Raw genomic sequence first — 17911 nt, forward strand, 5'->3', positions numbered from 1 at the left:
TTCTAAAAGATGAACACATCCTTGAACTAACAAATGTTCATTTTGAGAAAGATAGGATTTGTAGTGCTTGTCAAGCCGAAAAGCAAGTTGGCGTACCTCACCCACCAAAGAGCATCATGACCACCAAGCAACCATTGGAGCTAATACACATGGATCTCTTTAGACCGGTCACCTACCTAAGTCTCGAGGGTAACAAATATGGTCTTATTATTGTTAATGACTATTCCCGTTTCACTTGGGTATTTTTCTTATATGACAAGTGCCAAGTTCAAGAGAAGGTGAAGATATTTGTTAGAAGAGCTCAAAAGGAGTTCGGTCTTTCCATCAAGAAAGTGAGAAGTGACAATGGGACTGAATTCAAGAATACTCTAGTTGAGGAATTCCTTGATGAAGAGGGCATCAAGCATGAGTTTTCAACTCCATACACCCCTCAACAAAATAGTGTAGTAGAGAGGAAGAATCGTACACTCATTGACATGGCAAGGATAATGCTAGATGAGTACAAGACGTCGAACCTCTTTTGGTATGACACCATCAACACCGCTTGCCATGCCATCAACCGCCTCTATCTACACAAGAAGTTGAAGAAAACTTCATATGAGCTTCTAACCGGTAACAAGCCTAAGGTGTCTTACTTTAGAGTGTTTGGGTGCACGTGTTTCATACTTAACAAGAAACCTAAAACCTCTAAGTTTGCACCTAAAGTTGATGAAGGTTTTCTTCTTGGTTATGGATCAAATGAGCATGCCTACTGTGTTTTCAACAAAACCTCTGAGAGAGTTGAGATTGCGGTAGATGTCACATTTGATGAATCTGATGGCTCTCAAGTAGAGCAAGTTGATTCAAGTGTTGTAGAAAAGGAGAATCCACCATGTGAACCAATCAAGTAATTGGCTATTGGTGATATTAGACCATAAGAAGATCAAGCCATTGAAGTGGAGGTTCCTCAAGTTGTTGTTGCATCAATTTCCACTGACGTACCTGATGCTGAACAGCAGCAGACTCCTCCTACAACACCTATGCGTGGCAGTGCCACACCTAAGAGCGTCAGTGCCGCGCCTACACAATCAGCAGCAGCTGATTCCACTCCAACTCATAGATAGAACCTACAACCAATCTTCGAGCAAGAAGAAGATGAAGATCCAGAAGATGAACAAGAGGCCATTGATCATCCAAGGCTAAGGCAAACAATACAATGGGATCATCCCATCGATAATATCCTTGGGAGTCTTTGAAAGGGGGTAACAACATGTTCTCACTTAACAAATTTTTGTTAATATTACTCATTTGTTTCCTCTTTGGAGCCTCTTATGGTAGAGCAAACACTTGGTGATCTAGATTGGGTGATGGCCATGCAAGATGAGCTCAACAATTTCAAAAGAAATCAAGTGTGGACCTTGGTGGAATGACCCAATACCAATGTCATTGGCACCAAGTGGGTCTTCTGCAACAAGCAAGATGAGAATGGCGTGGTGACAAGGAACAAGGCAAGATTGGTTGCTCAAGGTTTCACTCAAGTAGAGGGCTTGGACTTTGAAGAAACATATGCACTAGTGGCAAGGCTTGAAGCAATCCGAATGCTTCTAGCCTATGCCACTCATCACAACTTTAAGCTATATTAAATGGATGTGAAGAGTGCATTCCTCAACGACCCTATTTAAGAACTTGTCTATGTTGAGCAACCACCAGGCTTTGAAGATCTCAAGTTTTCCAACCATGTCTACAAACTCCAAAAGGCACTCTATGGGCTTAAGTAAGCACCAAGAGCATGGTATGAATGCCTTAAGGAATTCTTGCTTAAACAAGGCTTTAAAATAGGCAAAGCCGATCCTATCCTTTTCACTTGCAAAGTTGGTAAAGATATCTTTGTGTGCCAAATATATGTCGATGACATAATATTTGGTAGTACTAATCACACTTTTTGTGAGGAATTTAGTAGGATCATGACTAAGAGATTTGAAATGTCCATGATGGGTGAATGAAGTTCTTCCTTGGATTTCAAATCAAGCAAGTGAAGATGGAACTTTTATTAGCCAAACGAAGTACACCCATGATATGCTCAAGAAGTTTGACATGGTGAATGCCAAGCCTATCAAAACTCTCATGCCAACTAATGCACATCTAGATCTTAATGATGAAGGGAAAGCCGTGGATATCAAGGTATATCGCTCTATGATTGGCTCTCTACTTTATTTGTGTGCATCTAGGCTCGATATTATGCTTAGTGTGTGCATGTGTGCTAGATTTCAAGCTAACCCAAAAGAGTGTCACTTAGTGGCCATTAAGAAAATCTTAAGATATTTAGTACACACTTATAACCTTGGCTTGTGGTATCCTAAGGGCTCTAAGTTCAATCTACTTGGGTATTCAGATTTCGATTACGCCAGTTGCAAAGTAGATCAAAAATAACTTTGGGGACATATCAATTCTTTGGATGGTCTCTAGTGTCTTGGAGTTCCAAGAAGCAAAATTTTGTAGCCCTTTCCACCACCGAGGATGAGTATATTGTAGCCGGTGCATGCTGTGCTCAACTGCTTTGGATGAGGCAAACCCTTCAAGATTTTGGATGTCACTTTACCAAAATCCTATTATTGTGTGACAATAAAAGTGCCATAAAGCTAGCAAACAATCATGTATGCCACTAAAGAACTAAGCACATAGACATCCGACATCATTTCTTAAGAGACCATGAAACCAAAGGAGATATCGAAATTCGTCATGTGAGCATAGAAAAGCAACTAGTTGATATCTTCACTAAGCCTCTCAATGAGTCAAAGTTTTGTGCTTTGCATAGTGAGATAAATATACTTGATTCTCATAACGTGGTTTGAACTATAGCACACCTTTGATTGATGAACTAGCTTGCATAGGACAAAAGATTTGCCAAAAAGTTTAAATATTGTGCTTCAAATTAATTTATCAAAAGAAACAAGTGCATTATGATCATTGTTTGTATTGATTATCTGCTGGTGATCATAGTGTGCTTGAGATATGTGTCCATATCCAATATATGTAGAGCTATTTAGTTAGTAGCTAATTCCTGCTATTCTAGGAAGTGTGGCTGTGTTGCGCTTGCCCTGCGACAGTGCCACACTTTGAATTCCAATCGGAATTCGGCCCACAACGGTAGTTACCCTGGGGCCCATATCCTTTACTCTTTTCCCCATTTGGCCCACGGTAACTCTCTCTCTCCTAGATGTCGCCGCGTGGATGCACTATCTCTTCCTCGATTCGTCGCGTCATCGTCCAGCTGCACCGCTGCTCTCCGGTAGTGCTACGCCGACCACCAGTCTTCTCCTTCGTCATCGGTGGCCACTGAAGCCCATGGGTGGAGCAGTTTCTCCTCTTTTCCCTTCAATCCATGAGTTCCAAGGTGATAACCCTAGAACCTTCCCGATCTATGCAATGGAATTTGATTTCTATTTGATTACGGTTTCTAGTGATTGCATGAATAGGATAGAAGTAGATTTGATGGACAAATTGAATTGAAATATAGAATTATGGGTTGACTGTCACTTGAGCCTGTGGCAGTGTCGCATGCTAAGCGCGGCAGTGCTACGCACTGAAGATTGTTTATGCAATTCAAAGTGACATTCCATTGATGACTCTCTATTTTGATTGGATTAGTGCACCAAATCTATTACTCTCTTAAACATGAAGTTACTTTACCCATCTAGTGCTCAACTCCATGTTCTTGTTAGATCTACACTTTTTGGAATTGTATGATGGTCCAGCAGGGCATTTGTAGAGTGGTTTGAGTAAGCAAGAAGAGGTTGATCATGAGTTGGGAGAAGTACTAGGCATGGTAGTGCCGCCCCTAGGGTGCGGCAGTGCCGCACCACCTGACACAGTTGTGATCAGAGTGCTTTCCTAGCTTATGATTTGCAACTTCTTGACTATTTAAATCATTCTACAAGTGTTTTTCTACCTCTCATGTGTATAATTTCTTATTTTGGATCTATTTTCTTATGCATAGATGGCCTCCGGAGGTGAAGATGATTGGAGGGGGAAAAGGAAGATGACATAACCTCATGACAAGCCAACTCCTCACCGTGGTTGTGGGAGGACAGCAACTGGTAGCAACAGTGCAGTAGCTAGAGGAGATGCCAGAGATAGGGGGAGGAGGGATCAGATGATCCAAGAGGAGGAGAACTTGGAGAGGGCTGGCCGCACCATTCCTCCTGGTGCTTGACCAGCCACTCCTCCTCACCTTGAGGAGTTTGATAGAGCCTATATCACCGAGTATCCTGAGGAGGTGCTCATGAGGCGTCCAGTTGATAACCGCGCTCATCCCATGCTCAATTAGGTGGGAAGGCATAAGATGGTAGAAGAAGCACGTGAGAACAATCTTTATGAGCAGCCAAAGGATTTAGGGGTTGACTATAGATTCTAGAATGAGTTTCATTCCAACTTCTATGCCTAAGTGATCTTCAACTCAAAGAAATCCAAGATTGTGAAGATGTAATATATTGACTAGGAAGAGATCAAGGAGAAGGATGATCCTAAGTTCAACAAGGTGATCAAGGCTTGTAAGATCTTTGGCCTTACTAACATCATGAGCTTCCAGTACAATTGGAATGAGGAAGTGTTAGCCCAGTTCCATGCTACCTTCTTCTATGACATCTATGCAGATGAGATTCCCTAGATGACTAAGGGACGGCACTACCGTATTGACTTTATGACCTTCTGCCAGATCCTTGGTTTTGGAGAGGAGGAGCGAGGCTTCACTTATATCTATGATGAGCCTAGGGCAGAGATCTGTGACATTGCATACATGTGGATTGATAGAGAGGAGCAGATGGTCGAGTTAGTGGCTTGCAAAGCTACTACTACATCTTGAACAACCTAATCAGGCACACCATCAATCCCAAGGATAGAGCAACTCCATATCTTAATAGCTATGTGAGGAATGTACTTGCTAGGTTTGCTCCTGGAGGTGACAGGTTTAATGTCCCTCGCTTCATGTGGCGTGAGCTAAGGATTGCCATGGATGATAGGAGAAAGGGGCTGCCCTATGCCCCCTATCTTATGTTCATGATTGAGAGGGTCACCGGCTACAAGTTTGACAAAGATGGTCTTCACACCATCTACAAGATTGAGAAGACCCAAGCCTCAGGTGCTAGCAAGGTAGTGAGACGCTCTCCTTTAGTTGAGGACGTGCCCAAGTCCTCTCGCTCTAGGTCCCGCAAAGGTAAGAAGATGAAGAAGTTTAGAAAATGGATCAAAGCCATTTTTACCACTTGTACCTATGCAGCGAGGACCGCATATGAGGACCGGTTGGAGAACTGTGAGGCCAACCGGGAGGCTAGAAAGTGTAATAGGCTGCCACCTCTTCCTCTAGCTGAGCCACCGTCGAGGTTTGATAACCTCCCTAGCCTCTCCGACATAGATTCAGAGGATGAGGAGGAGGAGGAGGAGGAGGTGCAACCAGAGCTTGAGCCTCACATGACCTTGGCATCGACCTTAGAGTCCTTGAGGAGGAGCACCAGACGCACTCACCATACTTCGACCACACATCGCCAAGGGAGGGCGGTGGTGTCCTCTGATGATGATGATGATGGCAATGATGGAAATGCTGCCCATGGTGGAGATGATGTCGACTAGGAGGGCATCCAAGGAGATGAGGAGTGAGTTTGTTGGTCTTTCTTCTTTTTCCTCTCTTTTTTGTGCTTTATGCCAAAGGAAAAGAAATTTATAGGGGGTCAACAACTTTTCGGCGCCATGGAGAGATTGCTGCAGTAGGAGCTTCATGTTCTATCCGTTGAGAGTAGTCTTTGTTAGGTGAGAGTTTTACATAATAATGCTACCTAAGTACTCTTTATGTATGGTATATGGACATGTATTGATCTGTGATGTAGCTTCATGTTCTTTTATATGAGTATTACATACTGTGTGGTGCCTGATTTTACTTGTGCTGTTACAGCAAGTACGGCAGTACCGCACCCAGGCCCAGTAGTGCCGCTCTACGGCAGTGCTGTGGCTAAGGAACGGCAATGCCGCACCTAGCTCTCACAGTAATCTTTGTTGTGCATAAATTGTCATTTGCATCACGATTATATATCTAACATAGTGTGCAGCACCCCACAGGAGCATGGATGTAGGGGGAGCCCCATCACTTTCACTAAAAATGTGAATCCTGGCTTCTTATGCCAATTTAAGAATTTAATTCTCCATTCACACATTTAGGAGGAGGCTCTACACCCATGGCTCGAAAATCTCAGTTATGTTTCATATCTTTTGTAAGCTCTAATTGGGTTGTCATCAATCACCAAAAGGGGGAAGATTGAAAGTGTAATCAAGCCCTAATTGTGGGTTTTGGTGATAATAACCACGCAATTAGAGAACTAATAAGATTTATCGAGATGACAAGCAGGGAATCTATATTTGAGGATGTTATACAAAATGGAGGAGCCCCCAATTACAAACGTTGATGGCTTCAAGCTAAAAGGAGGTTTAAATTCTTTTATATTTTGAATTTGAGTATAGAAAAAGCTGTACTATAAAGGAGAACCCATTGCTTAAGCTAAAGTGTGCTACCAAGTGCTCAATCTTACACATACATCCTCGGTTACTCAGTCAAGACAGCCATCACTTCACTCTTACCCTTACTGTCTTGCCTGGTGCGGTAATACCGCACCTGGATAGAGGCACTGCCACTGAGTGGCACTGTCGCACTTGAGCCACGGCACTACCGTGACTTAAGTGACCGTTGGGGGTTGGGAGGTATTTATACATTTCCCTTTCCCCTCCAATGTCTCTCTCTCTTCTTCTCCAACCGTTCAGTTCGTGGAAGAACAGAAAAGTGCTCTTCTCTCTCTCCTTCATTGGTGACCTTGAGTTCCCAAGCCTCTCCATTGATTTCCCATCAATCATTGAGAGAAAAAGGTCACAAACTCGATTAGAGAGCAGATCCTTTGATTCCCAAACTCTAAAGAGCACTTGGTTCACGTTTTGGTCGGCGGTTGTGTTTGTTACTCTTGGAGTTTGGCTCCTAGTTGGTTAGAGCATCGCTCGTGGAGCTTGTCAACTTGTGTGATAACCCCGGAAGGTTTGTAACCATCTCTTGAAGCTACTGAACTCACCCATCATCTCAAGAGTTAACCCTTTTGACTTGAGAACGAGGAAGGGTTGCAAAGCCCAAAGCCTTAGTGGCTAACCTCAACAACGTGGACTTAGGCGAGCCTTGGTGGCGAGCTGAACCACGGGATAAATCCTTGTGTCACCTTGTGCTCGATTTACTTTACTTGCATTTCATATTGTTGTTGATGTGGTTTTTAGGGTTTGATGCCGATCTACTTGTGTGTGGTATTCCTACCACTTCTAGCTGTTGATCTGTGATCCATATACTTGCAGGAAGATCAGTAATTTCTTCGATCTGAGTTTTCATTGACAAATTTTGAATTGTGTCTCGAAGTTGTCTGCATGTGCGGCAGTGCCGCTGTTCTGGACCGACAGTGCCGCGGTCTCAGAGTGACAGTGCCGCGGGTTGAATTTGATAAAAGTTAAGTTTTATTTTGACAGACCTATTCAATCCTCACGCTAGGCTAACCAGAGATCGTACGGTAACAGATGTACACCTCGCAAGACGCAGACCGGGTAAACCATGAAAGGGGTCCACGGCCTCCTACTTAAGGTGTGAACCTTCCTAATCGGTGGTATGTTTCACTCTCTACAGTTCGGACTGAGATTCTGAGTTGCCATGGATATAGAGTTTCAAGAGCAAGTTCCTGATGTAGAGATATGAACCCCCCTGCTAGTTCTTGTAATTTTTCTTAAGCAAATGGCAGGACCTCTGTCTTTCGAATTAAGAAGCAAGGGGAGAAAAGCTGTTAGTTCTTCTATATCTACCGACAATTTGGTCTCCAGGCTTACAATCCATCGTTCTTTGTTTCTCTTTTTACTTAGTGATAAACTTGTTTCTGTTTCCATTTGGCCTTACAAACTATTTTTGAAGATGAAGGTGCACATATTTAATTCTAATTCTAGGCCCAGTCATCTCGTACTTGTACATAGCATACTAATAAAAGGAATTTGGTATGTGTTATTGCAGAATTCAATGGAACATATAAGCGAAAGGATGACTGGCACCGAGCGAACAAAAGACCATACCGACAGTTGGAGAGCATGCAGTTACATCTTAGGTGATCACAAATTATGAAATCTCAAACATCTCTAAAGCAAGAGATTGCTCAAAACGCTGAGGCTTTGAAGCTTCAATTCGCTTGTTCCAGCTTTCTATTCAGACCTCTGATACGTTCTCCCATGAACAACATCCTTTTGTGTTCTCCTGCAATTTGCAGTGAACCTATGCTTTGAGGAGCTGGCATACTATGGAATCCAGTTCAACTTGGTGACATTTCTCAAGACGTTGCTGCACGAAAGCAATGTTGTGGCAGCAAGAAACTATACAAATTGGCAGGGGACGTGCTACATCGCGCCGCTAGCTGGAGCGATAATAGCAGGTTCTTATCTGGGCAGATACCTGGCTACAGTAGCTTTCTTCACAGTCTATCTGCTTGTAAGCACACAAGCCGCACCCATTGGTAGACCTACCAAACACACCTAACCAGTTCGTTTTCGTGTTGACAGGGGATGGCTGCAATGTCTATTTCAGCGTCGTTCCTGAAGGTGCATGGTCCATCTCAGTCCGTTGTGTTCTTCCTTGGCCTCTACATGATGGCCATAGGAGCTGGTGGCATCAAGCCCTGCGTTTCATCATTCGGCGCTGATCAATTCGATGACAGCAGCCCGGCTGAGAGGCTGAAAAAGAACTCCTTTAACTGGTTCTTCTTCGCAATCAACATTGGCAGCTTCATCGCAGGCACCGGTGTTGTGTGGGTGCAACATCATTACGGGTGGGCGGTTGGCCTCTGGCTCCCAACGCTGTTCATCGTGTTGGCCATTGCAAGCTTCTTGATGGGCTCCAATAAGTACAGGGTCCAAAAGCCTTTGGGGAGTCCAATTGTAAGAGTTTTTTAGGTCATAGTTGCAGCTATTCGCAAATGGAATGTAGGCTTGCCGCGAGATGATTCTCTTCTCCACGAGCTACCTCACACACTAGTTCTTAGGTACATTAGTTGCCTCGATACAGTGTACACTCCTTCCATAGGCCCCATGTTTCTCTGACCTGGCAGGCAATTTCTTTGCGTAGATTTCTTGATAAGGCTGCAGTGGTCGTCTCATCTACTGAAGAGTTGTCTGGCTATGATCCATGGAGGCTCTGCACCGTGACGCAAGTAGAAGAGCTGAAGGTGATCATCGGGATGCTGTCCATCTGGGCCAACGGGATCGTGTTCTTCGCCGTCATGGCACAGTTCTCCTCGACATTCCTGGAGCAAGAAAGGACAATGAACAAGCACATCGGTGCGTTCGGCATCCCGCCGGCGTCGTTGGCGTCGTTCAACGCCGTCAGCGCCCTCATCTAGGTCCCTGTCTACGACCGGGTCGTCGTCCCGGCAGCCAGACGCCTCACCGGCAATGCTCGGGGGATCTCGGAGCTGCAGCGCTTTGGCACCGGACTGCTCCTGTCGATCACGGTGATGGTGACCGCGGCGCTGGTCGAGACGCGGCGCCTGGCGAGCGCGCACGGAGAGGGCCAGGCGTCGATGAGCATCCTTTGGCAGGTGCCGCAGTACTTCCTGGTGGGCGCCAGCGTCGTGTTCGCATGCGTTGGGCAGGCGGAGTTCTTCTACAACGAGGCTCCGGCGTCGATGCGGAGCCTGTGCTCGGCGCTGAGCCTGCTGACCGTGGCGCTCGGGAGCTACTTGAGCTCGCTCGTGGTGACCACGGTGGTGTGTGTCACGACAAGGGGCGGCAAGACCGGGTGGATACCCAGTGATGACCTTAACAAAGCCCACCTAGATCGCTTCTTCTGGCTCCTCGCGGCACTCAGCTCGCTCAACCTGGCGGTTTTCGTGTGCTGCGCAAGGCGGTACAAGCGCAAGAACGTTTAGATTCAAACCGGCAAGGAAGATCGTTGGTTTATATGTTTCGTTAGATTCATGTATGATTCCAAGCGACGTGATAATAATATTTCAATCATGTATTCCCTCTATTTCAGATTGTAAGTCATTTTAGTTTTCTACATACGTAGATTTTACTACGTAGATATATACCATGTCTAGATATATAATAAAAACTATGTATTTAGAAAAGCAAAAAACAACTTATAATTTGAAACGGAGAGGGCCGAGGTGGGATCCAGCAAGCAAACCAGCTTCGTCAGATCCGTCGGCGAGGCGACACTGGGATCCCGCTTCGTCAGACCGTCCACAACCCCAGCAGGTCTTGTCCATAACCTCCAATCTGCTGCCGACGAGAAAGAAGGTGTGTAGCAACACAGGGAGTTCAAAGCAGAGGTAAGAGCGAAGGCACGAATCGACAGCGGCTTACGCAAGGCCACCACGGAGATCGATGGCGACGCGGATCACGGGGCTAGGGCCTCGTCCTCCACCACCTCCATTTGTTCACCCGAGCACTGCGAGGATCAAAGACGAGGCGCGGACCTCGTCGCCCACTGCGAGGTGTGTCTGAGAGAGAGGAGAGAGATGGAGGGCAGAATACATTTTTTTTCTCCGCCACTTTTAGCTCTTGATAGTTCGTTTTCTTCGACTAGCGAAATGATGGTTAGTTTGATATGGTCCATCTGGCTAAAACTTAAGCGGCTAACTGTTAGCCGAAGGGATCAGGCTCTATAGCTAAATCATATATAATATAAAGTAAAATGCCACCTGGTCCTCAAACTTTTAGGGTCTTCCCACCTTGATCCTCGAACTAAACTACTACCTCGGTGCATCAATGGTCCAAAACCAACTACGTCAGCATAGCATCCGACGTGGCAGTGCCACTTTGGCAGCTGGACGCTGTGGCCATGCCAACTTTTCAAAAAAAACCATGTCCCATTTCTCTTTCTCGCTTCCAAGTCGGGTGGGGATGCCCACGAGGATGGCTGTGCCCATGCAGCTCCCCTCGCCGCCCGCGCACCTCCGGGTCCAGGTGGACGCTGCACTATGGGGCGTCGTCACGGCATCCGAGGCTGCTCGACGCGGCCACGGGCTTCGCCTCCAGCATCCACACCAGCTGCGGGATGGCGTCCAGGAACGCGGCGGGGTTCCGGCGCGTGGAGCTCGCCGCCTGCACGCCTTAAGGCTTAGCCAAGCTCGCACTCACCTCCACTCTCTCGTCCTAGCCTTCTTCTTCTCCCTCTCGCTCTCCCTACTTGTCGCGGGCACGGCCGCCATGGTCGCCGGACACGAGCTCGCAATCTGCCGCCGCCGTTCCGCTGTAGCCGAGACACCCCACGCCTCACCGTCAGCACGACCAGCTGCAACGTAACAAGGCACACCCGGAGCACCCATCCTCGGCCACACTCTTCGCCGGCGCCGGCGCCCCGCCACCGCCATGGGCGTGCGCTCCCGGGCAGCCGCGCTCTGCCCGAGGCTGTGGCCCCGACCGCGCGTCACCGCCACCGCGTGAACCTCACGGGCCCCGTAGCTGCCACCTCCGTGCTGCCGGCGGCCATCTCCGTGAACGCGAGCGAGGACACGCGAGCAGGCGCCGTTGGAGGCGTGCACCACTGCACGCCGCGAGCGCCGGCGGCGTGCTCGCGTACGTCGCCCTCGCGCTCGCCGGTGCCAGGTGCTGGTGCCACGGCGCCGAGAACCCACTATTCCGCAAGGCCGCCGCGTACGAACCCGGAGCAGGGGCGCCGAGCAGGCGCGTGTGGGTGAGCACTGAGCAGCCGTGTGAGCGGGCGCGTGCGCGTGCAGGGTCGCGCGAGGAGGAGAAGCGGGGCTTGGTAGCGGGGTCCAGCCGCGGCGCATGGAGCGCGCGGGTCGGAGGCGGCACCGAGGCTTGGACGTGGCGCTTGTGTTGCGTGAGGCTCGAGCGTGGGCGGCAGCCGTGGGTCCGCGGTGGAGGAACAGAGAGCCTGTTGCTGTGCTGGCAGACAAGGTGGTGGTAGTGGAGGAGGTGCAGTCTGGCCGCAGCCCGTCTGCCGCCGCCTGCGCCGCCGGGGTGCCGCCGGCAAATGCGGTCAGGAGCATGGCCACCCCGTCGCGCGCATGCGTGCTCGACTGACGCCGCGCCGGAGCCGGACTCGAGCGCGTGGGGATGCCCAGGAGGAGGATGGCGGCGCCCGTGCGTGATGCCGGTTCAGGGAGGGCGTGGAGCTGCTCCGCGACACGCCGGTCTCCAGGTCTACGGCCAAGGCGGCGCTGCACGTGCTTGTGCGCACAACGGCATGGGGACGCAACCGCGTCAAGGCGGTTGACACCGGCGCGGTGCCCGTGCCCGTCTACATGCTCTTCGACGACGGGGCGGAGCGCCGCGCGTGCGAGCTCGTCTTGGTGGCGCGGGACATGCTCTTCGACGACGCGGCGGAGCGCCGTGCGTGCGAGCTTGTCCTGACGGCGGTGGCGGTGTCCAGGGAGCGCGTCATGGCCGCCATGCTCTCGGGATACGACAATTCTGGAGCTTAGACAGGGGGGTTTTGGAAAAAAAAATTGCGCAGCCACGGTACACAGCTACCATTGTTGCACCGTCGGCCGTTGGCGCTTGCGTGGCGGGCTTTGGATCTTTGGTGCGCGATGACAGGAGATTAGAGACCTAGATAGTTGTTTTTCTAGTTTGAGAATCTAGGTGGGAAGGCCTCAAAATTGAAGGACTCATGGGGTATTTTACTCTATAATATATCATACATAATTATTATATCACTACATTATCAAATCAAAGTCTGAAATGTTACACCAATATACTGGCCCTGTTTGGATCCATGGGTTAGAGCTAGTTTGGGCTAGTTGAAGTTCAATTAGCCCTAAAGTAGCCAAACAGGAGGGCTAGAGTGGGTTATTTGCAACTAGCCCACCCTAAAAAACTATCCCCCTAAAGAGATGATTATTTGGGCTAGTTGGGGCTATTTGAGGTGGGGTCCACTATTTTCTCTCTACTTTCACCCGCACCAATGATTTGGAAAGCACATTTATTATCATTTTAACCCTTGTATCCAAACATCTCTTAAGCTAGAGTTAGTTTAGGGCTAATCCTGAGCTAGAAACTAACTCTAACCTCTAGCTGTGCTAGAGTATCCAAACAGGGCCACTGCTCCGTAGATGGGTATCGGAATACTGCTCTGGCAATTCCAAATCGCGTCTCCGAATCTGTATGAATTGACTGCCGCGGTCCACTCCGTCTGAGACCCTCCTACCCAATTATTTTTCTCTATCGTGACGTGAAATGAATGAAAGCCGCCCTGTCAGACGAAGACAGAGCGTTGCCAGTGCGGAGCTTTTTGATCCGCTCCGGCTGTTCCCGTGGACCGTGGACCGGACTTGGGGTTGGGGGAGGCCCTCTGTCTCCAACTCTCCATGGATGAGGCAGCAGGACTGCTGTTACAAGAAGAGGGTGGAGGTGGGGACCACGAACCGCTCCTCCTTCCACTTCCACAGGTGAACTCCCCGATTACCATCTCTCTGTGGTTCAAATTCCATCCCGTAGTTTATCGTAGCCAGTCTGTGAGATTCAGTTAGTATTCCTTTCCGGGCCAGCTATTTTGTTCCTTTCTTTGTTTAACGAAAATTCCTGCTTGAGGAATCCATCCCTCGAGTTCAAGTCAAAACTTGTGAGGCATTCAGAGTTCTTCACTTTCTGTTTATGAATTTGTGATGCCATGTTTTCTGTTCGAGAAAAATTGTGATGCCATGTTTTGCATGGTAATGTATTTGATGCTAATTCGGAGTTCAGGCAAGTGGGTGGAAAATCCGACTGCCCAAAATAAATGTGTAGTTCCATTTCGACAGGGATTTGTTGAACGCCTACCGTTAATTCATAACTGTTTGCCTATGTTGGGAAGATTGATGGGAAGCAATTAAGTGCCTTTCCTTTTTCTTTGTCTTTCTTTTTTTGGAGGATAAAAATAGTAGTACTGCTAAAGCATTACGAAAGTGTATGTAATCCATTTAGGCCTTGTTCGTTTCATCCCTAAACCATGGGAATTGAGGGGGATTGGAGGTGATTGAGGAGGATTTTGACTTGTAGAGGATTTAATCCCCCTCAATCCCTCCCAATCCCCTTGGTTTTAGAGCAAAATGATCAGGGCCTTAGGTGGTTTAAGCCTAAGTGCTAGTGTTACCTTTTAGCAGGACGCTGGCCTTTACACAGGTGATGGATCTGTTGATGTCAAAGGGCGCCCTGCATTAAAGCGCACTACAGGCAATTGGAAAGCATGTTTTTTCATCCTAGGTAATTTTTTTGGCAGATGCATATGCCAGAAAACTTTGGCGCATAATTTGGCATGTTCATATTCTGTTACCTACACTATTCTTCGGTTTGATATATGATCACATTAATAATCTCAACTATCCATTGTTAATGTGTAATATGTGATTTTGTTTTGCTTAGGAGGTCAAACTTCCAACATGTTCACCTCTTCTTACAAGTGCTTATATAGTTTCACATACCTAAGATTCTCCATAGGCACTTGGCAGGCACCGTGCTGCAGGATAACCAAAAGAAAATCCTTGATTTTTTTTTCTGTAAAGCATCTCTCCAAACATCTGCATTGTACATGAAATTTATATCCTCAGGAAAATCATATATTCAGCATTAGCCAGAACAGTCAGTCATATAGCACAACACGTTTCAAGACTAACCCATATTACAGATCATATGGTAAATTGAAGCATTCCTGCACTTTATAAATCCAGAAACAAGTTTTGCCAAGTTTCAGCATTGCTAGTCTTTTGACAGGGAATGAGTGTTGTGAAAGGTTGGCCTACTACGGAATTGCGAAAAACTTAGTTACTTATTTGAAAGTGAAGCTTCATCTAGGCAACCTCGAGGCTGCAAGACATGTCACCACTTGGCAAGGGACATGCTATCTCACTCCCCTTGTTGGAGCCATCTTAGCAGATTCTCATTGGGGGAAATACTGGACAATTGCTGTTTTCTCATCAGTTTACTTTATTGTAAGTACAAAGATATTGCCACCCAAGTAATAACCATATTTTAGTACAATATCCATCCCATGCTAACTTAGAAAACAAAATAAAATCTTTGTGGCATATACTACTTAATAATTTATGGATAATCTTTATTTTTAAATTGTGGAGCCCACTGAGCATTAAAAATGAACATGTAGGATATTGGATTGCATCATTAGTGTCAGACTCAGATTAACTTGAACATTTTAATATTTTCATTTTCTTATATTTTTTATCATGTGAAATAAATGTCTACCCTTGCCTGAAGCACTAGTTAAATCAAGTATATGACTTCTTTTTTCTTTACTGAAGGGCCTGGCTATTTTGACGCTGTCAGCATCAGTCCCAACATTGCAGCCACCTTCATGTTTAAGAACAGTTTGTCCAGAAGCAAGCTTACTTCAGTATGGCATATTTTTTGTTGGTCTCTATATGATAGCCCTAGGGACTGGAGGTATCAAACCTTGTGTCTCCTCCTTTGGAGCTGATCAATTTGATGACACTGACCCAGCAGAGAGAGCTAAGAAGGGTTCCTTCTTCAATTGGTTCTACTTCTGTATAAATATTGGTTCATTCATATCAGGCACTATCATAGTGTGGATACAAGATAACACTGGTTGGGGAATAGGATTTGCGATTCCTACTATATTCATGGCATTAGCTATTTCATTCTTCTTCACAGCTTCAAATAAGTACAGATTCCAAAAACCTGGTGGGAGTCCACTCATAAGAGTGTGTCAGGTAGTTATAGCAGCATTTCGTAAGTGGCACATTGAAGTGCCACATGATACATCTCACCTTTATGAAGTTGATGGCCAAACTTCAGCAATTGAGGGAAGCCGGAAGCTGGAGCACACAAATGAGCTCGAGTAATTCTCATTCTCTGTGATGGAGTCACTACTTACTACTTTAGTTTCAGTATCATGAGGCACCGCATTTATGTAATCTTTGGAAATGACAGTACTTATTATATGCATAAAGACATTGAACTTCACTACAAACTTTTTACTGTCTCAACTTGAGGATACTGGAAAATAAGTACATAAATGCAATGAAAAATAAATAGGAATTATTCATGGGATCAGACAACCATGATACTTTCTCCCATACAATTGAATTATCCATACTTTGGCCACAATATATTTCATATGTTCAGAATGAAATAATGGTACGAGTTTATTTATCTTGAAAAGTACTGAAGTAGTTTGATAACAATATATTGCAGCCGAAATTAGTTGTAAAAGTTGCTTTTTTGGGGGACCATTTCAAATTGCCAATGTCCTAAACAACACTTCTTTGTGAGTTTGTGACAAAGAGTAGTAGTATGTTGTAGTTCTATTAGACATCCAATACAATAGGAACAGGGGCAGATCCAAAGGGGGGGCTGCCGGGGCTACAACCCCCCCTAGTGAGCCTGATTTCTTCATTAGACCACGGTTACTTAGCCTCAAATCACCATTAATCTCTAGCCCTAGCCCTAGCCCTAGCCCTAAATCTTCATTATTTAGCCCCCCCCCCCCCCCCTTTTGTTCCCATCCTGCATCCGCCACTGAATAGGAATAGTGACTGCCACTTAATTGTCAATACTCAGTAGCCAATAGTAATCCAAATCAACTTGGAACTCCATAGAGGAAGCAAATGCATCGTGACACCTGTTACTGTGTACTTGTGATCTTGTTAAATGCTTGCTTGTAAATGCAATGTTTGGTAACATAACTTAAGCCTCAGGACAGGACTAGACACATGTTACTTGCATCTTGTACCCTTCTTTTCCTTCTTAATACAAAAGATACGCAGCTCTCCTACGTGTTCCAGAAAAAACATGTTACTTGCATAATTGTATTTTTTCAAGTATGTTATGCCTGTAGGCAGCTTGATTTGCAGACTTGTCATTTGTTGTGTGACTACGATAACATTTTAGCTACCTCTCTTTTGTGTAGGTTCCTTGATAGAGCTGCTGTTATCTCATCTGCTGATCTGAAGAGCGAATCCTTTACGGACCCATGGAAGCTTTGCACAGTTACCCAGGTGGAAGAATTGAAGATCCTAATAAGAATGTTTCCCATTTGGGCTACTACTATCATATTCAGTGCTGTTTACGCCCAAAACTCTTCCATGTTCATAGAGCAGGGCATGGTTCTTGACAAGCGCATTGGATCTTTCAACATTCCTCCTGCATCTCTCTCAACTTTTGATGTAATCAGCGTCATCATATGGGTTCCACTTTATGACCGCATTCTGGTGCCAATAGCTAGAAAATTCACCGGAAGGGAGAAGGGTTTTTCGGAGCTACAGCGGATGGGAATTGGATTAGTCCTGTCAATTCTTGCGATGGTATCTGCAGCTCTTGTTGAGTTGAAGCGTTTAGAGATTGCCAGGTCTGAAGGTCTTATTCATGAGAAGGCTGCTGTTCCAATGAGCATTCTTTGGCAAATACCACAATATTTCTTGGTGGGTGCTGCTGAGGTGTTTACTTGTATAGGCCAAACTGAGTTCTTTTACGATCAGGCCCCAGATGCCATGAGGAGTTTATGTAGTGCATTTGCACTTGTTACAGTCTCACTGGGAAGCTATATAAGCTCCATCATACTGACGTTGGTGGCGTACATTACAACTCAGGGAGGAGATCCTGAATGGATCCCTGACAATCTGAATGAAGGCCATCTCGACCGGTTCTTTTGGTTAATTGCAGGGATAAGCTTTGTGAATTTGATAGTTTACATGGGTTGTGCTGTGAGATACAGATATAAGAAAGCCTCTTGATTATATTTACGTGAACTCTTGTAATGTGATTCCTGGTGCCATACTTAGCAAATACAATGCATTGTACAGACTTCTGAAGTCCTGCTATTCACTGACTGACTTTCTATTGCAAATCCTACTGTAATTTATTACATGCAGAATAAAGTATCTTGTGATTACTTTGTCTGTGA

The 17911-nt window shown here is 46.2% G+C and overlaps 1 protein-coding gene and 1 pseudogene across 3 annotated transcripts; both read left to right on the forward strand.

Annotated features, from left to right (window-relative positions):
• The first annotated feature begins 8119 nt into the window (after positions 1 to 8119).
• LOC136503298 (protein NRT1/ PTR FAMILY 8.3-like) lies at positions 8120 to 9953 on the forward strand (annotated as a pseudogene).
• A 3262-nt stretch (positions 9954 to 13215) lies between these two features.
• On the forward strand, positions 13216 to 17891 carry LOC136549278 (protein NRT1/ PTR FAMILY 8.3-like). 3 transcript variants are annotated; one of them, XM_066540518.1, is made up of 5 exons: positions 13216 to 13445; positions 14136 to 14238; positions 14746 to 14963; positions 15291 to 15847; positions 16919 to 17891. In XM_066540518.1, the coding sequence occupies exons 1-5, from the start codon at positions 13365 to 13367 to the stop codon at positions 17739 to 17741; spliced, it is 1782 nt and encodes a 593-aa protein (XP_066396615.1). In that variant the 5' UTR covers positions 13216 to 13364; the 3' UTR covers positions 17742 to 17891. The 3 variants fall into 3 exon arrangements, with proteins under 3 accessions (XP_066396615.1, XP_066396627.1, XP_066396620.1); XM_066540523.1 differs by having other exon boundaries at positions 13218 to 13445; positions 14139 to 14238; XM_066540530.1 differs by lacking the exons at positions 14136 to 14238; positions 14746 to 14963.
• Positions 17892 to 17911: the final 20 nt, after the last annotated feature.

This window comes from Miscanthus floridulus, chromosome 1, assembly GCF_019320115.1.
Source record: "Miscanthus floridulus cultivar M001 chromosome 1, ASM1932011v1, whole genome shotgun sequence".
Classification (NCBI taxonomy): Eukaryota; Viridiplantae; Streptophyta; class Magnoliopsida; order Poales; family Poaceae; genus Miscanthus; species Miscanthus floridulus.